The sequence below is a fragment of the Rattus rattus genome, chromosome 7 (genome assembly GCF_011064425.1).
Source record: "Rattus rattus isolate New Zealand chromosome 7, Rrattus_CSIRO_v1, whole genome shotgun sequence".
Lineage (NCBI taxonomy): Eukaryota > Metazoa > Chordata > Mammalia > Rodentia > Muridae > Rattus > Rattus rattus.
Window position 1 is genome coordinate 101735742 of NC_046160.1, and position 27526 is coordinate 101763267.

General features: G+C 49.4%; 1 protein-coding gene across 3 annotated transcripts in view; it reads right to left on the minus strand.

The window, feature by feature from the left end:
* Positions 1-27526, minus strand: part of Adck1 (aarF domain containing kinase 1) — a 99613-nt gene that overhangs the window by 30958 nt on the left and 41129 nt on the right. For all 3 annotated transcript variants that reach the window (XM_032908224.1, XM_032908221.1, XM_032908222.1), the window contains exon 5: positions 938-1096. In XM_032908224.1, coding sequence (XP_032764115.1) covers positions 938-1096 — 159 coding nt within the window. The remainder of the gene's footprint in view (positions 1-937; positions 1097-27526) is intronic.

A 27526-nucleotide genomic window follows, 5' to 3' on the forward strand; every position in this document is an offset into this window, starting at 1 on the left:
CCCTCCACGGAAGCCCCCTGGTCAACTCCACGTATCCAGGCACAGTGCCTTTCTGTGTTGAGAGCTCAGGTTCCTACCTGATGATTTTTGTTTACATGCCTATCTTCCATACACAATGGGAAGGGTGGGGACGAGCTCACTTCCTCACATGTCCTCAGCACCCATGTAACATGTAATGAGAAGAGACCTCAGTATTCATGTCTGGTTTAAAATGTGTTGAAAGTTGAGTCTAAATTAAGAACAAAAGGAAGAGAGTCTAGGAAGGAGAGGGACATGCTGAAGCAACACCCTGTTGACCTTCATGTAAGAGTACTGGCTTCTTCTCCAATAGTAGGAGCACACACTCTCCCCACCACACACACCTTGCTCTAGACATACATGTAGAAGATTCCAGGAGCACACAAGGCCCTCTAGGGATTTCCCTAGGCCATTTGCAAGCATCTAAGTTTGCTAATTCAACACAAATGTCAGATAAGCAAATGAGTCATCTGCATGAATATTTCTGTGTGATCTGCACACCATTTTTCTGTGCCTGGCTTATCACATGTCCTCTCATGCTATAATCTAACACATTATGATTCAACTCTTGTCTACCCTGAAGCGATCACCTTTGGTTCCTCTCATTTGTACTGCATTTCCCTGGAGGTGTCCCTGTGACTCAGGCCAGCATCAGGACCTGAATCAGCTTGGTCCCATCGGCTTACACATCACGTTCTGAGACACATCCCAGAGCATTTCCAGGAAGAACCGAGAACTGCCCGGATGTGATTCCAAGCTCTTATGACACAGCCTCGGTCGTGTCTCAGCTCTCCTCTCCCACTCTGCTCCTCAGAGGCTGCAGCCCACCCACCAGCCTGAGTAACGATCTGGGAAGCTGTCTGGCTCCTGAGGAAGAACAAGTCTGAGGAACAGGGAAGAGAAAATGGGAAGCACCCACCTCCATCAAGAGAATGTCCTTGGAGCTTTGAGCCTGAACTTTTGGGTGCTGGACCTTCACTGCCACTGTCCGGCCATCATGCAATACTGCCTTGTGGACCTGGGCCAGGGAGGCTGCCCCGAGAGGGGTGTCATCGAAGCTCAGGAACAAATCATGGATCTGTCGGGAGTAGAAAGAGAACAGATTAACTGAGGGACACGTAGCCTAATTCGGTGAGACGGCGAGCCAGAGAGAAGAGGGGGAGCTGTTCGGTGTCCCACAGCAGATTTAGCGTCTTATCAGTTAGTCGTGTGGATCCCAGATGGCCGTTTGGTATAATCAGAATTCACGCCAGAATCATGGACAGGACAGGGGAGGAGACACGTAGGAAGAGCATGTTAGCACAGGAGCGCAGCAGCTCTGTGACTCCCATCCAAGGCCAGAGAAACGCTGTTTATCATCTGCCCATTTAACGATCCACCACTGAGTCTGTTGAATCATAAAACGTTAACAGAACTGGGGCCAGAGCAGCAAGGCAGGCCAGATGGAAGACATTCTAACCCTACCAACCGAGAGAGCTCTGGGACCTTTAAGATGGAGGCTCCAAATCACAGCCATCGATTACTTTTGCCTGAGCAGCAGCCTCCACGTGGGTTCCTGGGCTGCTACTGGCCTGGCCACACCCTAGCAGGTTCCCAGGGCTGCCAGACACCAAAGTGAGCCTCTGGGAGAGCCCTTGCCTCTTCTGTGCCTCAGTTTCTCTGTGCATGACGTGGGAATTGCAGTTTCTCTTACATCTTCTCTTTCTGACTTCCTGGTCATTACTTCATGGTCCAGACACAATAGTCCTGCCCCTCATCGCTGTCCTTTCTCTCCTCAAACGTGAGATGCCAAAGGCCCCACAGCTACCATCCCAATCCTGTTTGCCAGGACATGCCTACCTGCTAACACACAGCACAAACGGTTCCCATCTCCCTGCCACCGTTCCTGTACCTTCAATTATACCTATCCTAGTGTCTAAATCTCCTTGTTCCCCTAACCACACACTTGTGTTTCTCTCCCTCCTCTGTAAGTTCTGGGCCCCTGAGGACAAGGTTGTCTGTGTTATCTACTCGCTTACTCAGGATCTCTCAATGAAAGAACTTTTATCATGGGACTGAACTTGGGATAGAAGAACATCATAACCACCTTCCTCATGAGCCCAGGTATCGAGTGAGCTGGGGGTTGCTGTTCTGGTCACTGCTGTGGCCCCAGCAATTCCTATGGGGGTGGAACTAGTCAGAGTCAGACAAGAATCTGCTGAGTGGCAGTATTCTCTCCACTGGAGAACAGAACCAACCCGGTCTTCCCCTCAAACTGCCTGGCCATCCAGCTCCACATTGCTACTAACACAAACACCCCAAAGGATCGCTGTCCAGAGTAAGGAAATTGTAAACCACGTCTGAACTTTACCTGGGCGGCTGTTACTCAGCCTGGTCTGTCAGAACCCTCAGCAGGCCCCGCCACCCTGATTGGCTCAAAATAAGACATGTGGCCCAACTAGTACAACCAGAACCAATTTTTCTGTATCTGTTTAAGAATGCTTTCTAGTGACCCCGAGAAGAAAAACACAACTCAGGGCATGCCAAAGGTCACAGAAAATAAACAAAACACAACTCAGGGCCTGCCGAAGGTCACAGAAAAGAAACAAAGAAAGCAGAGCCAAGAAATCAGGAGTAAATCCTAGTTAGGTGTAGCCCCGTGATCTACCCATCCCTGAGAACCTAGCCTATAATTCCTTTCTGTTTGCTTGTTGGCTTACATGCAAAGGTCTGTGAGAGACACAGGAGCTCTGACTAACACAATGTGTTCTCCAGTACCCATGAGACGAGTGGAGGGGGGGCCCAGACCCGGGCCCCTTAGACACTCAGTGACTGTGAGTTTCGGCCCCTCTCTGCCCCCTTACTGGGACAAGGACACAGGAACAGTATGAGGCAGGGATTCTGCTACTGTGAGATCCACACGGACCCCTGTAGAAACCAGTCATGCCTGGAGGACCACCAAGGAGACCATTTCTCAAGGAGATGCTGTGGACCTTGCCCAGTCTTCCTAAGGCCTCATTCCCCAAACCTAGCCTTTGCCAGGACCAGAGAACGTCACCTTCTTATCTGAGAAGGACAACCAGTTCCAAACCTGTGTCATTGTGGGGACACTGCGGAGTGGCTGCAACCGAAGAGTGACATGGCACCTCCAGGGCTGTGTGACAAGAGCAGCTGCCAAGAGCACCCCACAGGGAAGTGGGGGGAGGAAAGGGCTGAGGCAAGCAGATCCTAATCTCTGGGTCGAGAGGAAGCTGGGCTTGCCATTTCACCCAGGATCAGGAGCCCCTCTCCCCCAACCTCCTGCCCTCATCAGGAGGATGGAGAAAGCCCCCAAGATACCACCTAACTGAGCCCTTAGCTCAGCACTGAGCCATCCCTAGCAGTAGGGGGTTAACCAAATTCTCAGTTTGACAAGCAGAATCGAAGGAGACATGGAAAGGGTACAAGGCAAACCCCTGACCCATCCATCCCAAGCATCCCTGTACCCCAAGCACCCCAGCATCCCTGCAGCCATCTTTCCCTCTCTAACTAGGAGCAAAGCCTATACCTTCCCATGCTCATGCTAACACATGCACACATGCTAACACATACACACATACACAATAATTGATCGCTAGTGGATGCTCCTAGCTGACTTATAAAAAAAAGGTAATTAAAGATCGGTGCTGCAGCCTGTAATTAAATATGAATAAAGTATCTCTAAATGGAACCTTAATTCAAAGTGTTCAGTGAAAGTACTTTATGCTGATAGATAGTAAGGAAAAATAGACCCTGTCCCGAAAGCAGAATTATACCCCCCCAGCAGCTGAAACAAATGTCGCCCCTCCCTTCCAGTTGCCAAGGGCCTGCCTCTTTCCCTGGCCCTCTCAGCAGAAAGCCATTAGCAGAAACAAACTGCAGCATTTTCAGCAATTACATTCGAGCAGGGCCCTCGGCTGCCTCCAGTCCCTCATGGAAACTTGTCTCCTTCCACCGCCTGCCTCCCTGTTCCTTTTTCCTTTTGTCCCCCACCCCCCCTCCCTCTCCCTGGGTCTGGCGGCAAAATCAATTAGGTAAAACAGCTGAATTTTAAAGTGGCTGGCGGTGTGCTTTTTAATTACCGTCGGTCTGAGATTCAAATATATTGATATGATCGTCTAGAAAAGAAAAAATTCTCAGGGAGAAACTTGTTCCAGCTCTGTGGAGAGAGAAACAGAGAGTGAGAGAGACAGACTGACAGACAGAACACAAATGTAAAGAGGAATGAATGGTCTCTTATAAGGAACGACATTGACCGGGCAAGAACAGGAGTCTCCCTGGGGCTCCAGTTGTCCACCATGTGGAGAAGGGCTCCCAGGACCAGAAGAGCACTGTGCCTTTCAGGCATACAGACTTCCAGGAAGTCAGGACTGTGGGTTCCCAGAAAGTAAGGCCACTGGGCATCTTTTCCAAATGCCACATGGAGTGGCTAAGCACTGGCCAGGAGCCTCAGTTGACAAGAGTTAGGCTGCCTTGAGGAAACTGGGGAGTTCTGCTTCGACTCGGTCTCTTACCCAGCCACACAACTGTCTGAAGGGCTGGCCAGCTTGAGGCCCCACGGAGCCACTGGCTCAATGTCACAGCTTAGGGCAGGGAGAGGATGGACTTATAAAGCCCAACATCAAATATGCCATCCCATGGTCCCCATGTAATGTCAGCCCTGGGTAGCCTGGCTCCGGGTGAAGCTAGGAGCCTGTCTCAAGCAGGCCTCGATGCCAAGGCCAGGCAGCTCTCTAAGAGCTGGGGTGATGCCCTGGGTGCCTGGCACACACCAGGGCAGCACGGTTCTTGGTGAGAGACAAAGGCAGGTTACCATGGCATCAGCAACCAAGATCATCTGGCCGTCTCTTGTGGAGCTGGCCCACCCCATATCTGGCTGGGCTCCAGCTGCCATCCAGTCGAGCCTGATGGGCAAAATCCCAGTCTATGCTAATGGAGAAGCTAGCATGAGTCTCGGCCTAAGGCAGTCAGGACTGAACAGCTCCAGCTAGCCAGGACTCTGCAAAATGCCTTGAACCAAACAATACCAATGCACCCAATGCACCGCTGCCACCTTTCATCACTTTGAGCCCATCCCCAGTGTCTGCTTCTCTAAGCCACACTCCCCTGCCCCTCCCTCTAGAACACATCCCACCTCCACCTTCAAGGCCCTGCCTCTGCCTAAGATCACCTTTGACAGTGACAGCAAATGAGTGGCTGCAGGGACACTCTCACTCCCCCTGTAAATGCCCCTCCCCCTGACGAGCCTATCCCTTCCCCTTAAGTGTGTACTGGAATTCATGAGTGTGTGTGTGTGTGTGTGTGTGTGTGTGTGTGTGTGTGTGTGTGTGTGTGTGTGTGTATGTGTGTGTCTCCCTTACTTCCTCCCTTCCCTCCCTCCCTCTCCCCACTTCCCTCCTTGGATGTTTTTCAGGAGGGAACAGCTGTCCTACCACAGGTCATTCCTATGGTAAGGAGCCAGGCTTACTGGACATGGGGAGCCCCCTAGACACAGACTTTCCAGCCCCAGACAGGTCCTCAGATGACCATAGCCTCATGCGAACCCCTGAGCATGATTACCAGTGTTAAATGGCAATTTGACTGGATTAAATCTCACAGAGGGAACCAGCAAAGTGTTCCTCTGGCTGTGTCTGTCAGAGCATTTCCAGAGGAGGGTGACCTGGGAGTCAGAAGAATGAGAAGACCCACCCTCTGAATAGCTACTGTCCATTTGGCTGAAGATTCAGACAAAAGAATTTTCCTTCCCCCTTCTAGAGGTAGAACCATGTTCTCAGGCCCTGTGCTTTAGAATCATGGGGACCCCAGGAGTTCCTCCAGAAGCCTCCCACAGGTCCCACCCCTGTGTTACAAGGTCTTTGGCTGTAGATGGGCAACAGCCCAATGGTTATTGAGCTCTGAGGCTCTCTTACTTCAGTTGAAGTCTCCCTCCACCTTACAGGCAGTCTGTCATGGGAGTCCTGGTCCTCCATGATCACGTGAGCAATTCCCCTAATGAATCCTTCCTTGCTTACCTCTATTGAAATCTACCCAACTGGTTCTGTCTCTATGGAGAAACTCAATAACCTTGATCCAGAACCAGTCAGTCAGTCACTCCTGACCAACAGAAACTTAAAAAAAAAAAAAAAAAAAAAAAAAAAAAAAGCTCATTGTTTTAAGCCACTGGGTTGGGGGAAGGGGGTAACCTTTTATGCAGTGCCAGCTAAGTGATACGTCTAGCCATACCCATGCCAGACATCACTAATCCATCCGGCATTTGTTGCTTCTGTAATCCCATGATGCCTTACTATCTCTCACAACACAGTGTTCCAGGCAGCCACCGCCAATGGAGCAGAGTCAATATATCATTCCATCACCTACTGCAGGCCTATAACACAGCAGAGATCATGTTAGTGCTAGGCCATTGAGACAACAAAACACCATTTCTGACCCTAAAGAGGCCTCAGAAGGAAGACAGTCGCCTCTTTGAAGAATATAACTGTGCTTTAGTGCTCACTACAGCAGATGACACACCTGCATTCACCATGTCACCTAATCCTGAAGGCCACACTTGGTGAGCTAATGCCCTCGAGAAGATGTCTAGTGACAGACCCTGAGTGACGAAGAAGAGGGCATAGCATCACTCTCTCCCTTTCCACTTCTGCATTCTAGGTGAGACATCACTGCCTTCAGCGTCCCCCTCACAGCCACCTAAATCTAAAGGAAATCCTAACAGCAAGAATGGCCAGAGCAACATGGGCCTTCATGGTCTGTGGCAGGCTCTTTCCGGGCTCTAGGGATCACCTTGTCAGCTCTGCAGAACTCTCAGCTACTGCTATCACTAAACTGGAAGGAAATGAGGATCCAGTAGCAGAATCTTAGGTCAACTTGGCAAGAGTCCTAAGAGGAGGCCAGCCCAGTGCAACTCCTGCAGTTGCTGATGGCTCCAGACTTAGTCATTCACCCGGCTCTCCTAAGGGCTTCTCTACTCAGACCATGCATCTTTCTTTTCTGTTCTTGTTTGGTCTTCTTTCTTTTCTATGTTTGGTTAGTTGGTTAGATTTTTTTTTTTTTTTTTGTTGGTTTGGTTTGGTTTCATTTTGATGAGAAGATCTTAGGTAGCCCAGGCTGGCCCCAAACTCATTTCATATCTGACAATGATCTTGAACTTATGATCCTCCCTTCCACTGCCTCTCAGGTACTGGGATTACCGTGTGTACCACTGAACCATTTATGTGATTCTGAGGACCAAACCCAGGGTTTCCTGCACATTAGGTCAGCACTCTATCAACTGCGCTACATCTCCAAGCTCCTTTCCTCATGAAGGATGGTGGCAAATACCAAAGACCCAGGAGCAAGGACATGCTATGGTCCTAGAGGCTGTGAGCATGCCTCCAGAATATGGTCGATAGCTGGTCAAGACGGTCAGGCCTGAGGGGCAGTGCTCTATGGAGACTCCTATATAAATGGTGATGAATATCCTAATTCCATGATGTACCGGCTCCAACAGGTCACACACCCTTCTGCCTGCCTTTTCCATCTATAAAGCGCTCACTGTAAAAACAATTTTATAGAGCTGATATAGGACATCATAGACATAGAGGTATATAGAATGGCACCCTAGGCCACCAACAGCTGCAGAAGGAGTAGAGAGGATGCGCCCTCATGGTTCCAGACATGGGGACACAGTGGTATTATGCAGAGCATGGGTCAGAGATGCTCGAATCCATCCTACTCCTACTCGGTCACGGTATAAGCCACCACCTTCATCTACCCAGACCTGGCCTCCTAACCAACTCATCCAGTTAGACTCCTGTCTCCTCTGATCTATCCTCCACCACAAACACAACTGGACTGTGTCACTTCTCTCTGTGTAAACCACCTCACCAGGATCCTGTGGTCCAGACCCTGACCAGATCCACCAGGGCTGTGCAGATCTGCTTCTCTTTTCCAACCTCCTGCCTCTGTCCCAACCAGAAGACTTTCTTAGACCTGCATTACTCCTCCCTGGCCCCTACAGGTATTCGCACATGTTGTCCCCTCCATCTAAAAGGCTCACTTTCTCTCACAGACCCCTCACCGCCACCTCCTCAGACAAACTTCCCAGGTACATCTCAGAGCACCCATACCCTCCCTGAGAACAGTGGCCATGGCTGCACATTCCCCTCCTCCTGTTTCCCCTCAGTCTTCCTCATCCCCTTGAACTAGAGGTTTCTGGTTTCGCCCAGCATTGCACCTCAAGTGCCTGACTCAGAACTGTGCTCAGTCAGTTAAGTACTTTCTAGTGAGTGTCTAAAGCTGAGATTAGGTTCCCTGTACTCATTGTGGAAAGGGGATTTAGGATCTTGCCCCCAACCAGGGGTGCTGAAACACCTCCCAAAGTGACCATAGTTCCTACTAGGTAGCCATGGGAGTCTCCGCAGCACTGAGTATCTTGAGAACTGTGGCTGGAGGAACTCTAGGAAATTTTTTTATGTTAATAATGATTAATAATAAGCAGATAAACACCTAGTGTGGCTGGCCAGCCTGGGAAGCCATCCCATTAGAGCTGTCATTCATTAGTGGTGGGGGAGGAGCAGTCCAATCAGATCTCCTCAGCTTAAGCAAACCTTCTGCAAATTGTAGACTGTAGGCACTGACATTTGATAAATTATTCTTCATAATCCACCATTGCCTGTCATAAATCTAATCCTTCAACTTTCCCCATCTTAATAACTCCTACAGCCTTGGAGGGTAGTGTGTTTATGCTCCTGCCTATGACAGAGGTCTCTGAGACAAGAGACCAGAGATCCTAGATAAGGAAGATTATGAGATCGTGCCCCCTTCCCCACCCCAGCCATGACACAGCCTGAGTAGGTGTCCCCGGGGTGATCAAAGCATAGGAATGAGCCACTCCTGAAGCTGCAGTCACCAAGGCAGGTGAAGTGCTCCCACTTCCCCAGGCACAGTCCCAATACAGAGGACCAGAAGTCTGGAACTTTCTGCCTTCCAGTGCCAGCTGGCACGCAGAAAGCCTTTCCACCTCCTTGATTCTGAACCTAGGTATGTCCAAGGGACCATCAGGAGAACTTAGCTTCTCAGGAATGAGATGCTCAAGTCAACCACAGGCAACGCTATATTTACATAATGTTTGGGGTCCTCAAAGCACTTTTTACCTAATTCCCCACTCTCCCTGGAGGTTAGTTCGGGGAGCTATTACTAACCCTGTTTTACAGAGGACAACATTATTCTTTGACACATGCAACAAGAATTTCCTAAGAGACTAACAAGTGCAGGGCACTGTGTTTGTCACTGGGGCCTAAGAGGAAGTAAGTACAACATGAATCCAGTCACCACCTTTGAAGTCACTAGCACAATTTAAGGGAAGTGGGGGCAGATGGGACCTTGTCAACTCGTTGCAAATGAGGAGTGCAACGGCTAGTCCTCCTGAGCATGGAGAGGGAGGGAGACAGAAAGAGAGAGTGCTCGGTGAACAGAACATGGACATGAGCAGAGTGGGTCTCTGAGAAAATAGCCAGAGAGACGTGAAGACTGAGGAGTCAGCTAAGAGAAAAAAGCACCTTCCAGGGAGAGAGCACTGAACTGAGCAACGGCATAGGCATACAAGGGCATCTGATGGCAAACAGCTCCCAACACGGAATCCAGAGCAACGTGGGCTTTCTGTGCCCTCACAAAGAGAAGGGGTCCTCTTCCACAGTCCCTAATCACAAGAGAGCAAGCCCGGTGTTCTGTGCAGCCTAACAGACTCAGCTTCACACACCCCACGGATCTTCTCCAATCACCTTCAGATGTCCCTAGGCTCAAAAGGAGAGACGGGGTACACGATGGAGAATAGTGTCCTTCACTTATGGCTGCGTCCTCCGCTATTGGAGCAGGCTTCTGAGCTTTGGGCAGTGGTAGCATGCCTAAGCTATGTCGTCAGACCTCAAAGCCCCGAGCAAGGGGATCTAGAGCACGCATGCAGTGAAAAGTTTTCTGGGCTCACTTTGCACGTGAAGAAGATGCAGTGTCACGGGATTTGAAAGGGAGGGAGACTCTGCTGGAGCGCATCTACGGAAGCTACAAGGAGAGAGAACGTGCTACAGCGACGGGGCAGGGAAGTCGGCCCAGTGGGCACCGTGTTTTCTAAACAAGAAGGGGACCTCAGCTCAGAGCCCTAGTGCCTCAAACGAAGCCCAGCAACAGCATGTGCACACAATCCTGGTGCTGCAGATGTGGACACGGCCCGACGGCCGGCCAGCCTGAGCAAGTCAGCAAGTTCAGGGAGAGGTCCCGTCTCAGAAAAAAAAGGGGAGTGGTGCACACCTTTGATCCCAGCACTCAGGATGCAGAAGCTGGTGGACCTATGTGTTTGAGGCTATCCTGGTCTACAGAGTAAGTTCCAAACCAGCCACAGCTAGCTACAGAGAAACTGTATCTTTAAAAAACAAAAAGGTGAAGAGAAAAAGACACCTAATGCTAACCTCTAGCCTCCACATACATGTATATATGCACACACACACACACACACACACACACACACACACACACGCACACATGCACACACACATATACGCACACCACACACAGAGAAAAGCACACAGACATACACACACGCACATGCAAACTAGCTATAGGGTGGGTGATCTCCTTGCCAACCTGCTAAGGGCATCCCTACTTACACATCTGCACAGCTCCCCTCATACCAGGCAGAGCTAAGCCACTGTGACCAAGAGCATATGACCTATGAGAGTCAAAGTGCAGACTTTCTGGCCTTAGGGTAAGCAGAAAAAAATGGTCTATCTTCCCATCCCAAAAGCTGTAAATGTGAGCTCTCATGGCAGAAGAGACTGTCTAGGTTTGCACTCCTGAAGCATCTAAGACCCAATGTCACTACTGCTCAACAGGTAAAGGTGCTTACTACTAAACCTGACGACTTCATTGAAATCCCCAGGTCCCACATGCTGAAAGGAGAGACTCCCATAAGTTGGCCTCTGACCTCCACACATGTACATAAGCACGAGCGCGCGCACACACACACAGAGTGTGATTTCTAAGACGGAGAAGACGAGGGAGTGAGAATCTAACCCAGTGGCAGAGGGCTTGCCCAGCACACATGAGGCCCTGGATTCAATCCTCAATACTGAAGCAAAAAGGAAATAAATGGCAAAGAGGGGAGGGGGAAGGGTGCGCATAAGGATCAGAGTCAAAGAGAGGGGCAGAGCTGAGAGGCTGACATGGGGATTTGATGGTGCTACTCTCACTACAGGGAGGGGCCATAAACCAAGACACTCAGCCAGCTTCTAAGGGCTAGCAAGGGCCAAGAAAGAGTCCTTTCCAGGGTCTCCTCAGGGAAAATGCCTTGGCCAACATCTGAATTTTAGGATTCCTCCCCTGCAAAACAGAAATATATTAAGCAGGTGTTGACTGAGTCCCCTAAACATGCAGACTTGTCGCTGAAGAAGGAGTCTTAGGCAGGCCATTTACAGTGTCCTCTGATCCCTGGCACACCATATGAGTTCCCTTCAAGTATAAAGAAGTCTTAGCCTTTTGTCCCATTTCCCAGGATAGACGTGTGCCGGAAAGCTGGGAACACTCCCAAGGCAATGTGGGACAAACATGAATCTCACAATATGCATCCAGGAAAGAATGCCAGAGCTTTCTTGACTCCCATACCAAGTGATGACGTGGAGAACCAGCCCACTTCCCGTCCCAGGGCCAAGGGTCCTCAGTTCCCTGCTGTCTCTTCAGGCTGCCCCTTCCCAACCCCGGGGCACACGCTCACCCCCAATCAGGAAGCCCGCTTTCTATGCCATCACCAGCCTCTGGTCCCCAAGGGAAAGCCGCACAGCCCCCAAAGCCTTCTGTCACATGACTGTAGCCGGACCCGCAGGACCTCCAGCTGATGCAATGAGCCCCTCCTTCTACGCACCCAGCCGCAGAGAATCGCCCCAGAGCACATGGCACCAGCATGCGAATGTGTTATTTCAACTTAAATATCTAGAATCCAGACGCCGCAGTCTGTTCAGCCTTAGTGCCTGTGCATGGCCATGCATGTGAATGCACAAGCGTATGTTTGCATACAACCCTGCACAATCCAGGGACAACCTTGGGTGCCATTGTTCAGGCATCATCCATCTTTTCTGAGGCAAGGTCTGACACTGGCCTGACACTCACCGAGTAGACTACACCGGCTGGCCAGGAAACGCCAGTGCCTCCCTGGTGCTGAAATGACAAGTGCACGTACACTTCACTGTTTCCCTGGGTTCTGGGGTTAAACTCGGATCCTCATACTTGCGAGGCAAGCACTGCACTGGCTGAACTATCTCCTTAGTATCACTCCTACCTAAACCCAAGGCCACTCTGACCCTCACTACTGGTTTTTATCCTACACATAGGAAACCACTGTAAATTACAATAGTGCAGAAGACTCCTCCTCGGGTAACCAGTAGACACCCTCTTTCATTGACCCTTTCAGCATTGAAGTCAGTACTGGGGTTCCCACTGTCCATGTCTGAACCCTAAGGGTAGATCCTGGCACCTCCCTCTCCTGTACACCCATTCCACCACGCCACCACCCCCACTTAATTTAGTCTCCAAATGTGCACACCCTTCCTCTCCTGCTCCCCAGCCAGGGGCTACCCAACATCACCTCTTGCCTGGATGACATGAGAGACACGATAGTTCCATAGACTACTATACATCAGACCATGCTGTGCTCCTCACAGGGCCGATGACTGGCTGCCCCTTGACACACCCAGCTCACCTCTCCAGGCTTTGAGGGCAGCTGCCACTTCCTTCTTGTTCCCAACCAGATTCTTTATGCCCCGAGGCCTCTGACAGTTCATATTCGGCTGTCCCTTAACTACCCCAGGATCACAACTTCCAAACCACTTCCCCTGACAGGCCAGCTTCACCTCCTGAACTTATTATCCAGAACACCGTGTGCCTCTCCTCGAGGCACCTATGCAAGTGTCACTGAAGCTCTATTGTTTGTCCATAACCAAAGAACGAGCTTCCTTGTGGAAACTTGTCAACTATACAACACGAGGCCATAAAACAAAAGTTCTATGACCAGTCGAGAAGTCAGGAGGTACATAAACAGGCAACGGAAGACCCTCACGGGGATGACAAACCCCAGTGACCCAGCCTTGGACACTTGAGCTATACAGACTTAGAGACACCGTCCTCCTTACTCTCAAGATTCACAACCTCCCTGAGGAGACCCCTCCATGGTGGTACCCTGTCCTGCCTCAATTGTCAGCTCAGGCTACTCCACCTGTGAATAGATGCTCGAAAGCCTTCCTGCTCATTCTCCTCTCTACACTATGCACTGCCTCCTCCTCAAAGCTCTAGCTCATCCCTCTCCACATGTTCCCGTGGGATCCAGAAGCCCTACAGTGTGGCATGTCACTACCTTGTCTTGTTCCCTCAAGTACCAGCTCTCACAGATGTCAGGATAGTTGCAAAGTCAAAAGGAATAGTCAATCGCAATGCTTCATAAATTCCCCTACTCTGACTCTCACCCATGCCCATGACCATGGAAGCATGTGCAGCCACTGGAGGACACGGGGAGGGAAGGGGAGGACCCCACACTGTCATCAAGCAGGTAACTTCAGGAAGTCGCATTGCATTTTTTTTTTGTCTTTGATTCCTAAATTACAAAAACATAGTATTAGAAGACTCACTGACCTTTCCAGTTCTATGACGTTATAACCCTTTCTTCCCAATTTACAATTTCCAAACTATGTCCAAGGTCCTTAGCAGCAAACCTACACACAGTAACATATATCTGCACACAGTCAATAAGCATGTATACACAAGTCTAGAACTCAACCTACATTCAGTCTATACTTCTGGTTAAAGATGTGCGTGAGATGTGTGCACATAGGCACATAAACTGACACATGAATATGCACCTATGAAAATACACATGTATTCCCAAGTCTGGTTCTCCATCTATATCTCCATATAGATATCTACATGTGTATACATGTAGACATGTGTATACACATACACAGCCACATAAATATGCATGCATGTGCAATATATGTGCATACAAATACATTTATTTATAATACATGTATATGTAATACATATACATTTACACATACACACGCCTATACACATATGCACATGGTGCCTACACTCAAGTATGCATGCAAATATACATGCACAAATACATACCTATACCTGTACACACATATATGTATATGTATGCATGTGCATGCACATGCATTCACATACACAGGCACGCACACTCTCTTCCCAAGAGCTACGGGCCCCAAGGAGGCGTTCTCCTTGAAGCTGGGCCTCCCCCACATATATCAACATAACAACGTAGACTTGTTCCTGAAGCTCCATGAATGAAGCAGCAGGCCCACCTGGCTGATTCATAATCAGCATAAAAAATTGATTAGCCCTTTGCAGATTAAACATTATTGTTTCCGTGGTGAACATAAATCAGCCAGACATGCAGAGCCCAGGGGCAGCACCAAGTAAACAGCCAGGAGGGGGGAACCATGATGGAAGCTCTTTTTGGAAGAGAACACGTCTCTCCCCTACAGCCACAGCTACAAGCTCAGGACAGCCACTTCTCTAGAGGAGCACACGAGAGCCTGAGCACGTGTCCTCATACTTCCTGAGGCCTCTACTCAGTCATGAGCTGACTGGCTCTTGAGGTAACCGCTCAAAGGCAGCCTGGTATTGCAGGCAAGATGGCAGAACCAGGGGAGATCAGAGGAAGGAGAAGAGCCTCCTGGGCAGCCTGGGTGCTAGCTCAGCCTAGCCTCTCCAGCTTACCAGTGTGGCCTTGAAGCAGGCCCATCTGCTTAGGGGCAGCCCATGTACCTAGAGAGAGTCTAGAGTCACAGGCCAACCAGGCTTTGCTATCTAGCCCTGGCTCCTTCACCTCTGTATGATCCTTGGTCATCCAATGTCTCTACACTGAATGGACTTTGCACATCTAGGAGCACTGGTATCCTATACACATACATACTTTGCTGAGCTGCTCTGGGACTAAATGAAGCCACATGCTTGAAAACACCCGGTGTCCATTTCAGGCAGAAGGAGCACTTAATAAATAACAGCAGCAGTAGCAGCAGGAGCCCCTCATCCGCCTGCCCACCTTCTTCAGAGGAATCACAGGAAAGCATTACCCTGTCAGGATAGGAACCTTTGCAAAAAGCACAGAACTCCTTATGGGAAGACAAAGAAGACTGGAGCTAAGAGCCAAGATTCTCCTCAGGCCCATGACTTGACCTCTCTCAACTGTTTGCTCCTTGGCAAAATGGATTCCCCTCAGAGGGCAACCAAGAGAATTAAGTCTAAAGGCACTGCTCCCTGGATCTTGCCCCTTCCCACTGGTCCCTTCAACATGAACAACTTGACTATAGTCTTGGGAATTAGCAGCTCCCAGGGGCAGACGTGTATAAGGAGGTTAGGAAGTTGGAGCATTTAAAACTGTGTCTGCCCTTGCCCTGAGTGTGTGGCACCATCTCCCAGTCACTCCGCAGGACAAATCCTCTGCCCACAAAGACAGCTGGTTTAAGAGCATAGAGTCATAAGAATTTCCTTCTCTTCCCTTAGCACATGACTACTTTCCATGGTGCAACCCCTGAGTTATCCACAAAATTCTCTTGAAGACTTGTCCTGGAGTCCCCTTTCAGGTGAGCCCCCTAAGATGAACACCCACCATGCTGCTAGCACTTGGTCCATGCTGGCAGCTGTGTTCACTGGTAGACTAGCAGAGCCTAAACCCCATTTCCAGCCATCTCTTCTTAAACCATCACCACCAACAAAGCCATTTGTGGCTCATGAGGAGACAAGACATCAGAGACAAACACTAGTACTGACCTAACCCCAGCATCCTGCACGACCATTTCCCTTCTTGTTATAGAGGCAAGGGAGGCTATTAGGCTCCGTTCTTTGAGATGAGGATGCTGCAGCCATTCTGACAGTTCTGGGGGCTCAGGGACAGCTGTCAGAATGACCATAACATCTGTCCTCTACCAGCTGGTGACACTCACACTCTGCAATCTAGGGGTTGGCAGGAGGAAGGAACACCAACCTTGCCCCACTCCACAGAGCCTCTCCATATGGCCCTGCACAGATCCTTTCTATCAGTCTCTCCATGTTGACTCTTGGCCAAAAACATCTTCTGATCAGTCCCAGGATTTGTATGCATTCATGCCTGGTCAACAACTTACATTCACCCTCTCTTCTCTCTCTGCTTCCTTCTTCCTCCTCCTTCCCTCTCCCCTTCCTCCTCTCTCTCTCTCTCTCTCTCTCTCTCTCTCTCTCTCTCTCTCTCTCTCTCTCTGATTTAACTTTTACTTATGGCTATAGCCCCTACTAACACCTCAGGTCTCTGACTCTTTAACTCTTTCACTTTGACAGGATCCAGAATGACTTAGGGCACAAATCTGGGTGTCTGATTGAGTGTTTGTACTGAGTTCATTGAGGTAAGAAGGTCCACCCTAATGGGGCAGCACCTTTACAAGGGATGAGGTCTTGAACAGAATAACAAGGAGAAAGCAAGCTAAGCACGAACATTTATCTCACTCCGATTCCTCCCGGCACATGCAGGGTGACTGGCTGCCTCACACTCCTGTTGCCCTGGCTTCCTTCATGGTTGCCGACATACATGAGCTGTGAGCCAAATGAATCCTCCCTTCCTTAAGCTGCTCCTGTCAGGTGCTTTGTCAGCACTACAAAAAGGTAATGAAGACAGAGAAGAACACTACTGAACCCTGTAGGACACCCAGCTGGGCCAAGAGTCCTGATCCATAATGTTACAAAATGAAACAGGGTGGGCTCATTCTCTCCTGGGGCAAAGCTGAGAAGAGGGGATAAGGCCAGGGGCATCTGGTCATAAAGGGAACTGTGTGACTTGCAGAGGGGACGTGAGAGGAGAGTTCAGGAAGACTGCACCAGAGCCCACCTCTGCCCCTCTCCAGGTTTATGGCCTCCCGCCTGGAACTTTGGATGTGAGTTATGACCCCTGCATTGTAATTAGTTAAGTTAGATGAGGTCATACTGCAAGGCCAGTGACAGACTCAGAGGTTCAGACCACGTAACTTCAAACCAACGCCAGGGTTGGCAGCAGCTGACAAGAGCTGGATGAGAAAGGGCAGACCCTCCCCAAATCCTGCAACTAGGAGGAAGTAGCTTAGGCCCAGCTTGACCTTTAGCCTCTGGAACCAGGAAAGAGTCTAACTTTTCAAGTCCCCTGCCTGAGCAGACAGTTACTGAAGCTCTTGCAAAACTGTAAATATGTCTCTCTTCAGACCAGACTGCAGTGAGAGGAGAGGGTGAAGGCCCGTGACCATCCAGTATAGGACAGATGTCGACCCCTAAACACAGGGTTCTGTAACCTCGAGGATTGGGTGTTGGAAAATACTTTTTCTTCAAAGTCCACAGGAGACCACCAGGGAGAAGCAAAGTCTTCTTAGCACCTGGGTTCCAGCTTGATTGCTCAAGACCAGACTCTCATGAGACACTAACTAAGCTTCCGCCCTAGGCCATTAGAGTGCAGGAAGAACACGAGGTAAGAGTAGGGACACATGGGTTCAACTCTCCTTTCTACCACGCAAATAGCCCACTGTAGGCAAACTTCCTCACTTAGGATATGCAGGGTTGAACCAGAGATTTCTAAACCCTTGTGGTGATTTGTAAGAAAATGGCCCTCCTAGGCTTATGGGGAGTGGCACCATTAGGTCCGGCCTTCTTGGAGGAAGTGTGTCACTGGGGATGGGCTTTGAGGTGTCAGAAGCTCAGGCCAGGTCTAGTGGCTCACAGTCTCTTCCTTCTGCCTGACAATCTCGATGTAGAGCTCTCAGCTACCTCTCCAGTATGTCTGCCTGCATCCTGCCATGATTCCTGCTATGATGATAATGAACTAAACCTCTGAACCTGTGAGCCAGCCCCTATTAAATGGTTTCCTTTATAAGAGTTAATCATGCTGTCTCTTCATAACAATAGAAATCCAAACTAACACAACCTTTATGACCCATCAGCCAAGGTTCTTAGAGTTGCTTCTGCCTAGTACACTTGCTTATGGACAGATAGGGTGAAAGAAAGGAGCTGTTTGTCAAAGTTCAGAAAGACCTAGGAACCAGGAGCTTCCTGCACAGCTCTGGGGGCTCGATACATGAGAGGCACAGCTGACAGTTCCTGGCATTTACTCTTTGGCAAGCCCTGTGCGCCACATGATTATGTCTTTTTCTTTAATAGACAAGTACTAACTGTGCATAGTTATGAGGATACGGAGATGACATTTTGATACACATAACAGGTAATGCTCAAATCAAAACAGTCAGCATATCCATCACGTGGAACAGTTGTCACTTCTTTAGGGTGAGAACATTTGAAATCCTCTCTTCTATTCTGAAATATATGGTATGATACTATGACAGTATCTCTGGGAGAGTTCCCAGAGAACACTGCGGCTTTTCCTCTTATCAAACTCTAACTCCATAGCCTTGCCTCCTCCCTACCCTTTCTCAACCCCTGGTGACTATTCTGCTGGCTACTTTAGGTGATGAACTTCTTAAGCTTCCACATATGAAAGAAAACACGCCAGTATTTGCCCTTCAGTGTCTGGCTCATTTCACAGTGATCTCAAAATGATATGGTACTGCAAATAAAATTTCATTCTTTTTTCTTGCTAGATAATCTTCTCCCATGCATGTGTATAACATTTTCTTTTGGGCATTTAGATGGTACCTACCATTTCTTAGCTACCATGACTACTGCATGACAATACAGATGCCTCTTCGCATGATGAATACTACAGACCCAATACTACTGACTAGTGAATCGTAAGGTAGTCTGATCTGAGCTTCCTGATGAACCTTCGCAAGGTTTCCACAGTAAATCAGAAAGTGAAGGAGACCAGCTGTATATGTAGCAAAGGATGGCCTTGTTGGGCATCAATGGGAAGAGAAGCCCTTGGTCCTGCCAAGGCTCAATGCCACAGTGTAGGGGAATGTCAGAGTGGGGAGGTGGGAAGGGGTGGGTGGATGGGTGGGGGAACACACTCATAGAAGAATGGGAATGGGGTGGGGAATAGGGGATTTATGGATGGGAAACAATGTAAATAAATTTAAAAGTCAAAAAAAATTAAAAGTCTAATAAAATAAAGAAAAAAAAAAAAAGAAAGTGAAGGAGAGGCAGGGAGTGGTGGTGCACACCAATAATCCCAGAATTTGGGAGAACCAGGAAGTCTAGTCTACAATAGCTCATTCCAGGCAAGCCAGGGCTATACAGCAAGATCCTATCTCAAAAGGAAAATGAAAAGAAAGTATGTAAAATTCTCAGTTCTCTGTATTTTTGTCTTTTTTGCTAAGAGCCATGTAGTAAGTTCTGGTTTCTTTAAAAACTCAGTTATGTTATGTGAATATGTTTTTGTTTAAATCCCAGGTGTGGGATAAGAGGCTGCTTCACAGCAGGTGATTATGATTTGCCTGGTGCACTAGCAGGGGCATGATTTTCCCCTGCTACAGATAGTTTAATTCTGGGGACTTGGAGAGGATATAAATGGGAAAGCCCCAAGAGGGCCTGTGGCAGCTTCTGCTCCCCCTGCTGCTCCTGGTTTTTCTTATTGCGGTTTGACAAGAAGTTGAAGATATCCTGGCAACGAAGACTGGACTTGCTCCAAAGACCCCAATGTCCCTAATCAGCAGGAAGTAGCCTAAAAAGTTCTCTGTCCCTTTTCCCTGTTAACCTTCTTCCTCTCTTACATAGTGTAGGGAGTTGGGAGGGATTAGGATGGAATGAGGGTTGGAAGGGAAGTAGAGGTACAAGAACCAAATAAAATAACTAAACAAATACACCAACAGAGCATATTTAACTGGTATGAGATATCTGATTTTCAGGAGAGTGGCTGTGAAGAGGTTGAAGGTTGAGACGGAGTTTTGCTATATATCCCAGGCTACTCTTGAACTCACTATGGGTCTCAGGCTAGACTCCCAACTTGCAGAAATCCTCCTGTCTCAGTCTTCTGCTGGGCTTACAGGTGCTCACCTCCACTCTCAGTGCACATGACTTGAATGTGCAGTTCCCTGATAAGCAACGTTGAGTGTTTTCCTCAAATACTTACTAGCCACATATATGTCTTCTTTTGAGAACATTTACCTGTTTCTTGTTGTTTTTTGTCTTTGTTGTTTTGAGACAGCAACTTACGGTGTAACTCTGGTTGGCCTAGAACTCACTCTGTAGACCAGGCTGGCCTGAAACTCATAAAGATCCTCCTGCCTCTGCCTCCCTAGTGCTGGGACTGAGGGAATATGCCATCACACTTAACTCTTGGTAAATTGTTTTTTTTCTATTGAAGTGGGTGCAGGGATGTTTTTGTTCTGTTTCTAATAAACCATGGATATTATTCCTTTGCTGAAGAGACAACTTGCAGACATTTTCTCCCACTCTGCAGGTGGTCTCTTCAACCTGCCGACTGTTTTCTATGTAGACGCTTTCTTGTTAAGTTCTGTCCCTGTCTACCCTTCTGAGGGCTTACCTAAGACATCACTGCCCAGGCAAAGGTTCTGAGGCATTTCAGTATGGCGTATATCTCTCAGTCCTTACCACAGCCTTACCAACACACAGGTTCCTTGATCACCCCTGACTACAGACAAGGAAACCAAAGCTGGAAAGATTATACCGGGGATAACACAGAGCACCTGGAACCAAGCACGACAGCACGTCAGACAGACTCTCCTCTCACCTAACGCTCCTCTGCTAGGTGGTTTTGGATGCAAGCCCAGAGAGGTGCCCTGAGGGAGCCCCCGAGACCACAAGCCAGCACAGAAACGAGATGACCAGGCAAAGCACAGGACTTGGATCCAAGTCATGGACTTTGTAACCACAAGAGAGTCTATCTAGCCTCCCTGGGGATCCAGTGAAAGTTTCAAGAAAACAGCAGCAACCCCATTCTAGAATTCCACTGAAGAACATTTATTAAAACCTACTGTATACCAAGTCCAAGTTGGGCACCATAAAAGACTCAGTACTCAAGAGGACCACTGACCCTGACTAGGGGACCTGAGGAAGTCACAGAAGAAGAAGCTTCATAGAAAGCTGTACATCAGGACCCTACCTGGAATAGTGGCTACTGGCTAGCAGGCAGGTAGTGATGGTTAGACATTGCGGCTCAAACAATGAGAGCAAGCCCAGTGGGCTCACGGGGGAGCAGAATGAAACAGGACGAGTGTTTGCAGATGGAGACAGCTCAGCAGTTAAGAGCACTTTCTACTCTTACAGAGGACCCAGGTTCAGTTCCCAAGATCCATATAGTGGCTCTCAACCATCTACATCCCAATTCCAGGGGATCTGATTCTCAACTCTGACCACTGTGGGCCCAGGCATGCACACAGTACACATACATGGACGTAGACAAAAGACTCACACACATAAAATAAGGAAAAGACAGAGAGGCCCTAGAGCAGCCCTGGCAGGACAGGCTACCAGGCTGTGAGGTTCCAGCAGCTCCTGCTCTTTCTATCATGGGGCTTTCTTCACAGACACAGGAGCCACCTGATCCAGGCACAGTGGTACACAGCTTAAATCCCAGCTCTTGGAGGAAGACGAGGCATATCTCTAAGAGTTCAAGGCTAGCCTGGTCTACAGGGTGAAACCCAAGACAGCCAGAGCTACAAGAGCAGGAGGGTGTGGGGGGTGGGGAGGGAAATTACAATCATCAGAGGGACAGTGCCTGAGCAGTGGGGACAGGCTGAGCCAGGGCAGAGCTAGAAAACGCTGGCCAGCAGAAGGACAGGGGGATGGGGGACAGATTAAGGAGAACAGGGCTACGGTTGGGAGATATCAAAAAAGGACCATCCAGACTGTGTAGCTACCACTTCGCAGGCCCCTCCACCAGTGACTAATGGCAGGCCATCCATTGTGGCTGACATTAATGCTTCTCGCCATCCGTCTCCTACTCATTAAATTACCATTTTATAGCCAAAATCTTTCTCTCTCATAATTGATAAAAATCTCCTTTTGATGTTTGGCATTATTGGGGGGAAAATGTTTTTTATTCCTCATTATGTTTTTAATATAAATGTATTTTTTTTTTATTGAGATCTGCTGGGAAGGCAGGATGAGGACAAGTCAGGAGGAAGGGAACACTCCCTCCCCTCTCACCCGCTTCCTTGTACCAGCTGCCTGGCTACCAGATCCTTCTGTCCCATGCCCAGAGCACTCACTTGGTGGCCTTCTTAGAGACAATCTGGGAGACAGGCAGGTGCCAGGGCAAACAAAGGTGGTAATCTGGACAGGAGAAGCAGGTCAAAAGGTCAGCTGAGCCTAACGATGAGATCCTATGATAACTGCAGGCCAGTGAGGTAGGCTGACCTCAGCAGGCCCAGACAGACAGAGCGAGAACATCAGGAACCAGTACTAAGAGCCCCAGGGAGCAAGGACCCCTACCCCAAGGAGGGGGCCTGACACCAGAGGAGCTCAATAAACACTGTGCTTAACAAGAGGACAGGGGGCAGCCAGAGAGCACAGTGCTCTAACAGACAACAGAGCTCACCCACACTGCAAGCCCACCTTCCAGAGTCTACAGAAAAAGAAGCAGGAAATACCCCAAGGCCATAAAACTAGTAATCCAACAGGGAGTTTGTCTCCTGCCCCTCAGTTCAATATAAACATCAAGTGCCACGTGAAGTTCCCCTCAAGGCCACGTGGAGAACTGAGGTGGTTTATCTGTGCACCACCCTGGCTGGGTCACTGTGCCCAGATAGTAGAGTAAATGTTACTGTAGATGGATTGATTCTCCCTGCTTTTCCTTTGACCGGGTGCTGAGGTCAGAGCCAGAGCCTTGAGAAAGCTAAGCAAGCACTCTTCCACTGAGCTACATAGGAAATCCAAAACCCAGCCCTTGGGTTTTAAGACATTGCCTCACCATGTAGACCAGGCTGGCCTCCAACTCTCAATCCCCCTGTCTCCACCTCCACAGTACTGGGACTACAGACCTTCGCATCCAATTTATTAGTAGAACAGGTTGCCCTCCATATGTGAGTGGGCCTCATGCAATCAGATGATATCCCTGAAGCAAGAGGGGATTCTGCCAGCAGATGGCCTCCATGTTCGAACCTCGACTACAGCATTGGCTCTTACTGGGATTCCGGCAGGGCCACTCTGACAGTTTTGGACTTGCTATCCTTGACAATCACATAATCCAACTTTTTTTTTTTTTAAATCTATCTTTCTACTTATTTATATACATGCATACACACTGAGATGCATACAATCAATCATGTCTCATTAGTTCAGTTTCTCTGGATAACCCAGAATAACACGGAATGAAACTTCCCAGCCCCGGCCGAGAGGTAACAGCCCAGAGGAAAGGCTGCCTGCAGAGGACACTTTGTCCTACTTCTCCATGAGATTTCCCTGAGCCAGCTGCAGTTCTGTGCTCTCTGCCCAGGCTCTCCCTTCTCCGACCTCTCCTTCCTTCCTGCCTGTGTTCTGTCTGGTCCTGGTACCCCACAGGGTTGTCTTGCTGGCCAGGAACACCACGTTGAATAAGCAGCTGACATCTTCGCAGCAGGAATTCCCTATCTTACCTGAACTTTTGATTCAACCCAGAACAAACCATGACCAATCATCCTCCACGTGCCCCTGTGAGCTCGTACAAAAATGGGCATGTGTACCTGGTACGCAATGGCACCCCCACGTCTCTTCTGAATCTCCACAGAAACCCAGCTATGTGTTCCACCAAGATCACTAAGTCCCTGCAACATATAGCACTCGTGAAAACACATTGCGCCCATCCCTAGCAACCATTAACAACAAAATTAAGCCAATTCTATATCCCTACACCCCTGGTAGGGGAGTTCAAAAGGCTGACATAAGCATGTTTCAGAGGAAGAAACCACACAAGGGCTTCTCTTAACACAGGCTGGAGTTTCCAGACTAAGCTGTAGCCAGTGACATCATTCTCTTTAACTTCTAAAATTTCAGAGGTGAAGCTCTTACCTGGAACAGCTATGTTCCCTGACGGTAATGAGCCTCCATCATGGCTTCTCTTTTGCTGGCTCTGTTTTCTTTTTACTTCAGTAGAGTCTCACTTACATATCCCAGGCTGGCCTGAAACTTATGATCCGCGGCCTCTTGAGAGCTACGAGTGTGGATAGCCATACTGTGTCTACATGCTTGGATCATGTGTTGAAATATGTTATATCCTGACTTGCCTTTGTCCATGGGCAGACATGCCTGGGCAGCTGTGTGTCTGCAATTAAAGACAGCAGTCCCGGTGTAGCTGACAATCATTATGGTCACTTCCCAAGTGCCACTGTCCCTGAACTCTGCTCACTTGACTTGCCCACTCATAAAAGATGGCCACATCTGCTGGACATGATGGCGCATGCCTTTAATCCCAGTACTCAGGAGGGGGAGGAAGGCAGATCTCTGCGAGTTCGAGGCTAGCCTGGTCTACAGAGTGAGTTCCAGGGCAGCCAGGGCTACACAGAGAAACCCTGACTTGAGAAACAAACAAACAAAAGGACGAGCACATCTCTGCATCACTGAGACAGTCGGCCTCGGTCCCCCACTATCTATGTGTCAGTCCCTTTAGCTTCCGTTGCCCGGGCTCCTCTCCGGCCCATTCACCCTCTCAGGCTCACATTCTGAAAAGAACACTGCAGGCCTGTCAGAGCATGGCCTCATCTCCTAAACACTACGTACAGTCTAAGCCGACAAAGCTCGGTAACCTCCCAGCTTCTGCCTTTCCTGCCACTGCACCTTTGCTGAGCCCGTGTCATCCCCCAGTGTGCCCTTCCTCCCAACCGGAACTTCCCTGATCCCGCTCACCTCTGAGGAACCTGAGTCACATGCCCCATGCTTCAGAAAGTCTCGACGTGCTTGAATGGAATCCCTCTCTCTCCTGCAAACCCCGTGGACCCTCATGTGACCAGGCATTACCTTGATCAACCTATCTCACACCACGGGGGTCTGGAATGAGGTCAAACCATAATTGGCCACATCGGGGTCGAAAACCTGCTCCTGCTCCCACACATTCCAGCTGTTCCACAAGCAAGGGAAAGGAGGAAGAAGGAAGGAAGCCATGCTGGGCCTCCAAATCACGGGTTGTTAGAACCAGAGGACAGGTTCATGGTTCTTCAGAGGACTCATGCATGAGCCCAAAGACTGAGAACGGGTGGGGTAGGGCAGAAGGCTTGTTTCATAATCAGGAAGCAAAGAGAGAGAGGGAGAGGCTAACCAACCCCTTCAAGGGTCCCTGAGATGGTCAGTCTTAGCAATCAATGTAATGGTTATCAGAACTGTCCCAGAAATTAACCTCCTCTGAGTGTCTGTAAAGAATTCTCTGCAGTGGGTTAATTGAGGTAAGAAAACACACCTCAAAAGTGTGTGGCAGGCTGGGGTCCCATACTCAATAAAGGAGACAGAGCTAACCAGCAGTGTTCATTGTTCTCTGCTTCCTAGTGGCAGCTCATTGTGACAGCCTTGGACAGACCACCATGCTCTACCTTCACGACAGACAGTACCCTCCATCAAGAGCCAAAATAATCCTCCGCTTCCTTCAGTTGCCTCTTACCACATATTTACCACATCAGTAAGAAGAGTAACTATAACTATTACAGTTCTCAGAGGCCTCCGTCCTCCCAGACTTTTAGAGGACAATTATTCAGACTTTAGCCACAGTCCACCGCCCCATGACTCGGGCCTGTACCTGCCCCATTCATGGTGAAGAGATATCAGTCTGGTCTGCCCAAGAAGAAAAAGAGGCAGAAGCTCTTCCCTCTGCGAGGGCCAGGGCTCCAAGGCATATCCCTGACTTGTAAACTTAGGTGCCATCTTCTGGCCAGAGGAGGTACTGCATTTGGACCTGTGGCCCTAAGAGTAGCCAGGAAACAGCTGATGCTTAACTCAGTTCAGAACAAGGTCACTTCTGAGACAGCAGAAAATGCCCCTCTCTCTTTAGGGTCCAGGCCTTGGGCCCCCTCCTGTTGTTTTCTGCTTCCCTCCACTTAGCTAAGTGGCCCCCAGACCTCTTCTGAGCCAGTCCCTGTGCAAAGATGAAGACCTTCAGTGACCTTTTTCTCTATACTGTGGTACTACCTGATGTCCAGGGGCAGGAACTCACCTGGAACCACATGTCCAGGGGCAAGTGTCCCTGGACATCATGGGACAAAGAGTCCAGGAATGCTACTGTCTCCGTCTTATATCCCATTCCTATAATGGGGACACCCTCTCAGGCCAGCCCCAACAACCTGGAACAGGAAAAGGTTTGAATACACAAATGGACTCTCAGAGACTCTGTGGATGGGAAGGCCCTAAGAAAACATGAACTGAGCCGCCCTGAGGACCAAAGCAGCATGCTATGCCACAGCTCCTGCCTACCCCAGCAGGTAGTCTGAGAAGTAGGCGCATGCCCATAATCTTTGAACTTGGCATGACCTTAAAACCTAGCCAAGGACAGGAGAGCCAAGAAAATGGTGAATGCTGAATGTTTGACTTCTTCCAGCTACATCCTGGAAACCAGGGATAGAGCCTGCTGCTGCAGGAGGCCCTGCAGCCTAGAGGAGGCAGGAATTTGTAGGGTTCATCAACACTGTCCTTAAAGAGAGACTTCTTCTCAAGCAGTTCCTAGGAGGGTGTGCCAAGTGAGTGATTTCCTCCGCCCTCACACCCCACACTCACCTACCCTGCCTCCCACAGAGCCTCTTTCCCCTTCCCTCTACCCACAGATGACGACCTGTGTCGACAGAGAACAAATGCCACTCTCCTGGGGGGTGAGGTAGGGGGAAAGAGGTTTCTCAACTCCCCAGAAGTGAGGGACAGCCCCCTCGGAAGTAGAACCTGGACGAAAGTGTCACTATGTCGGAGGACTACAGACAAACTGGGGCAGTGGCCACAGAGCCACTGGGCTTAGCCCTACTCAGCTGGAGGAGGCCTGAGAAGACACAGTGAATCTGCAGGAGACATCTTCCAACCAAGCGCCCTGCTGGGCGGGCCCACCATGACTGACAACACTCTGATTGTTCACCTCTGCCCTGGCCTGGTCTCCTAGGAGCCACTGACCTGCTTTGCCCCACTCCTTCCTTGGAAGCTTCCCTTCCCACCCCTTGCTCCCTCACATCCACCCCTGCTGAGTTGCCGCATGCCAGCAATGATGTGCTCAGCACTGTTATTACAGTGACTTATTTCCTTTCAGCTTGGGGAGCGGGGTGAACCTCACACTGCTGGAAGCCAGAGGCCAACGGGCTCAGCAAGAAGCAAGGGCTGAGCACTAAGGCCAGCCCTGATCCTGCTGCCTGGGGCTCCTCTAGCCAAGCCCTGCTCCTCCTAGCCTCCTGCTTTCTCCCTAACTTCAGGCCTATCTGCCTTTTGCTCCTCCTTCTGGATGAAATGTTCCTGAGCAAGGCAGTTGGAGGCAGCTGTGCCTGACCAGGACCCCACATGGTCAGACCACGAGTCTCTCTGTAGGCCAAGCCATTACGAAGATGTAAGATGTCCCTAGCTGGGTGCTGGATCCTTAGCTGGGTGCTGGATGCTTAGCTGGCTGCTGGATGCTTACTACCAGCTCCATGTA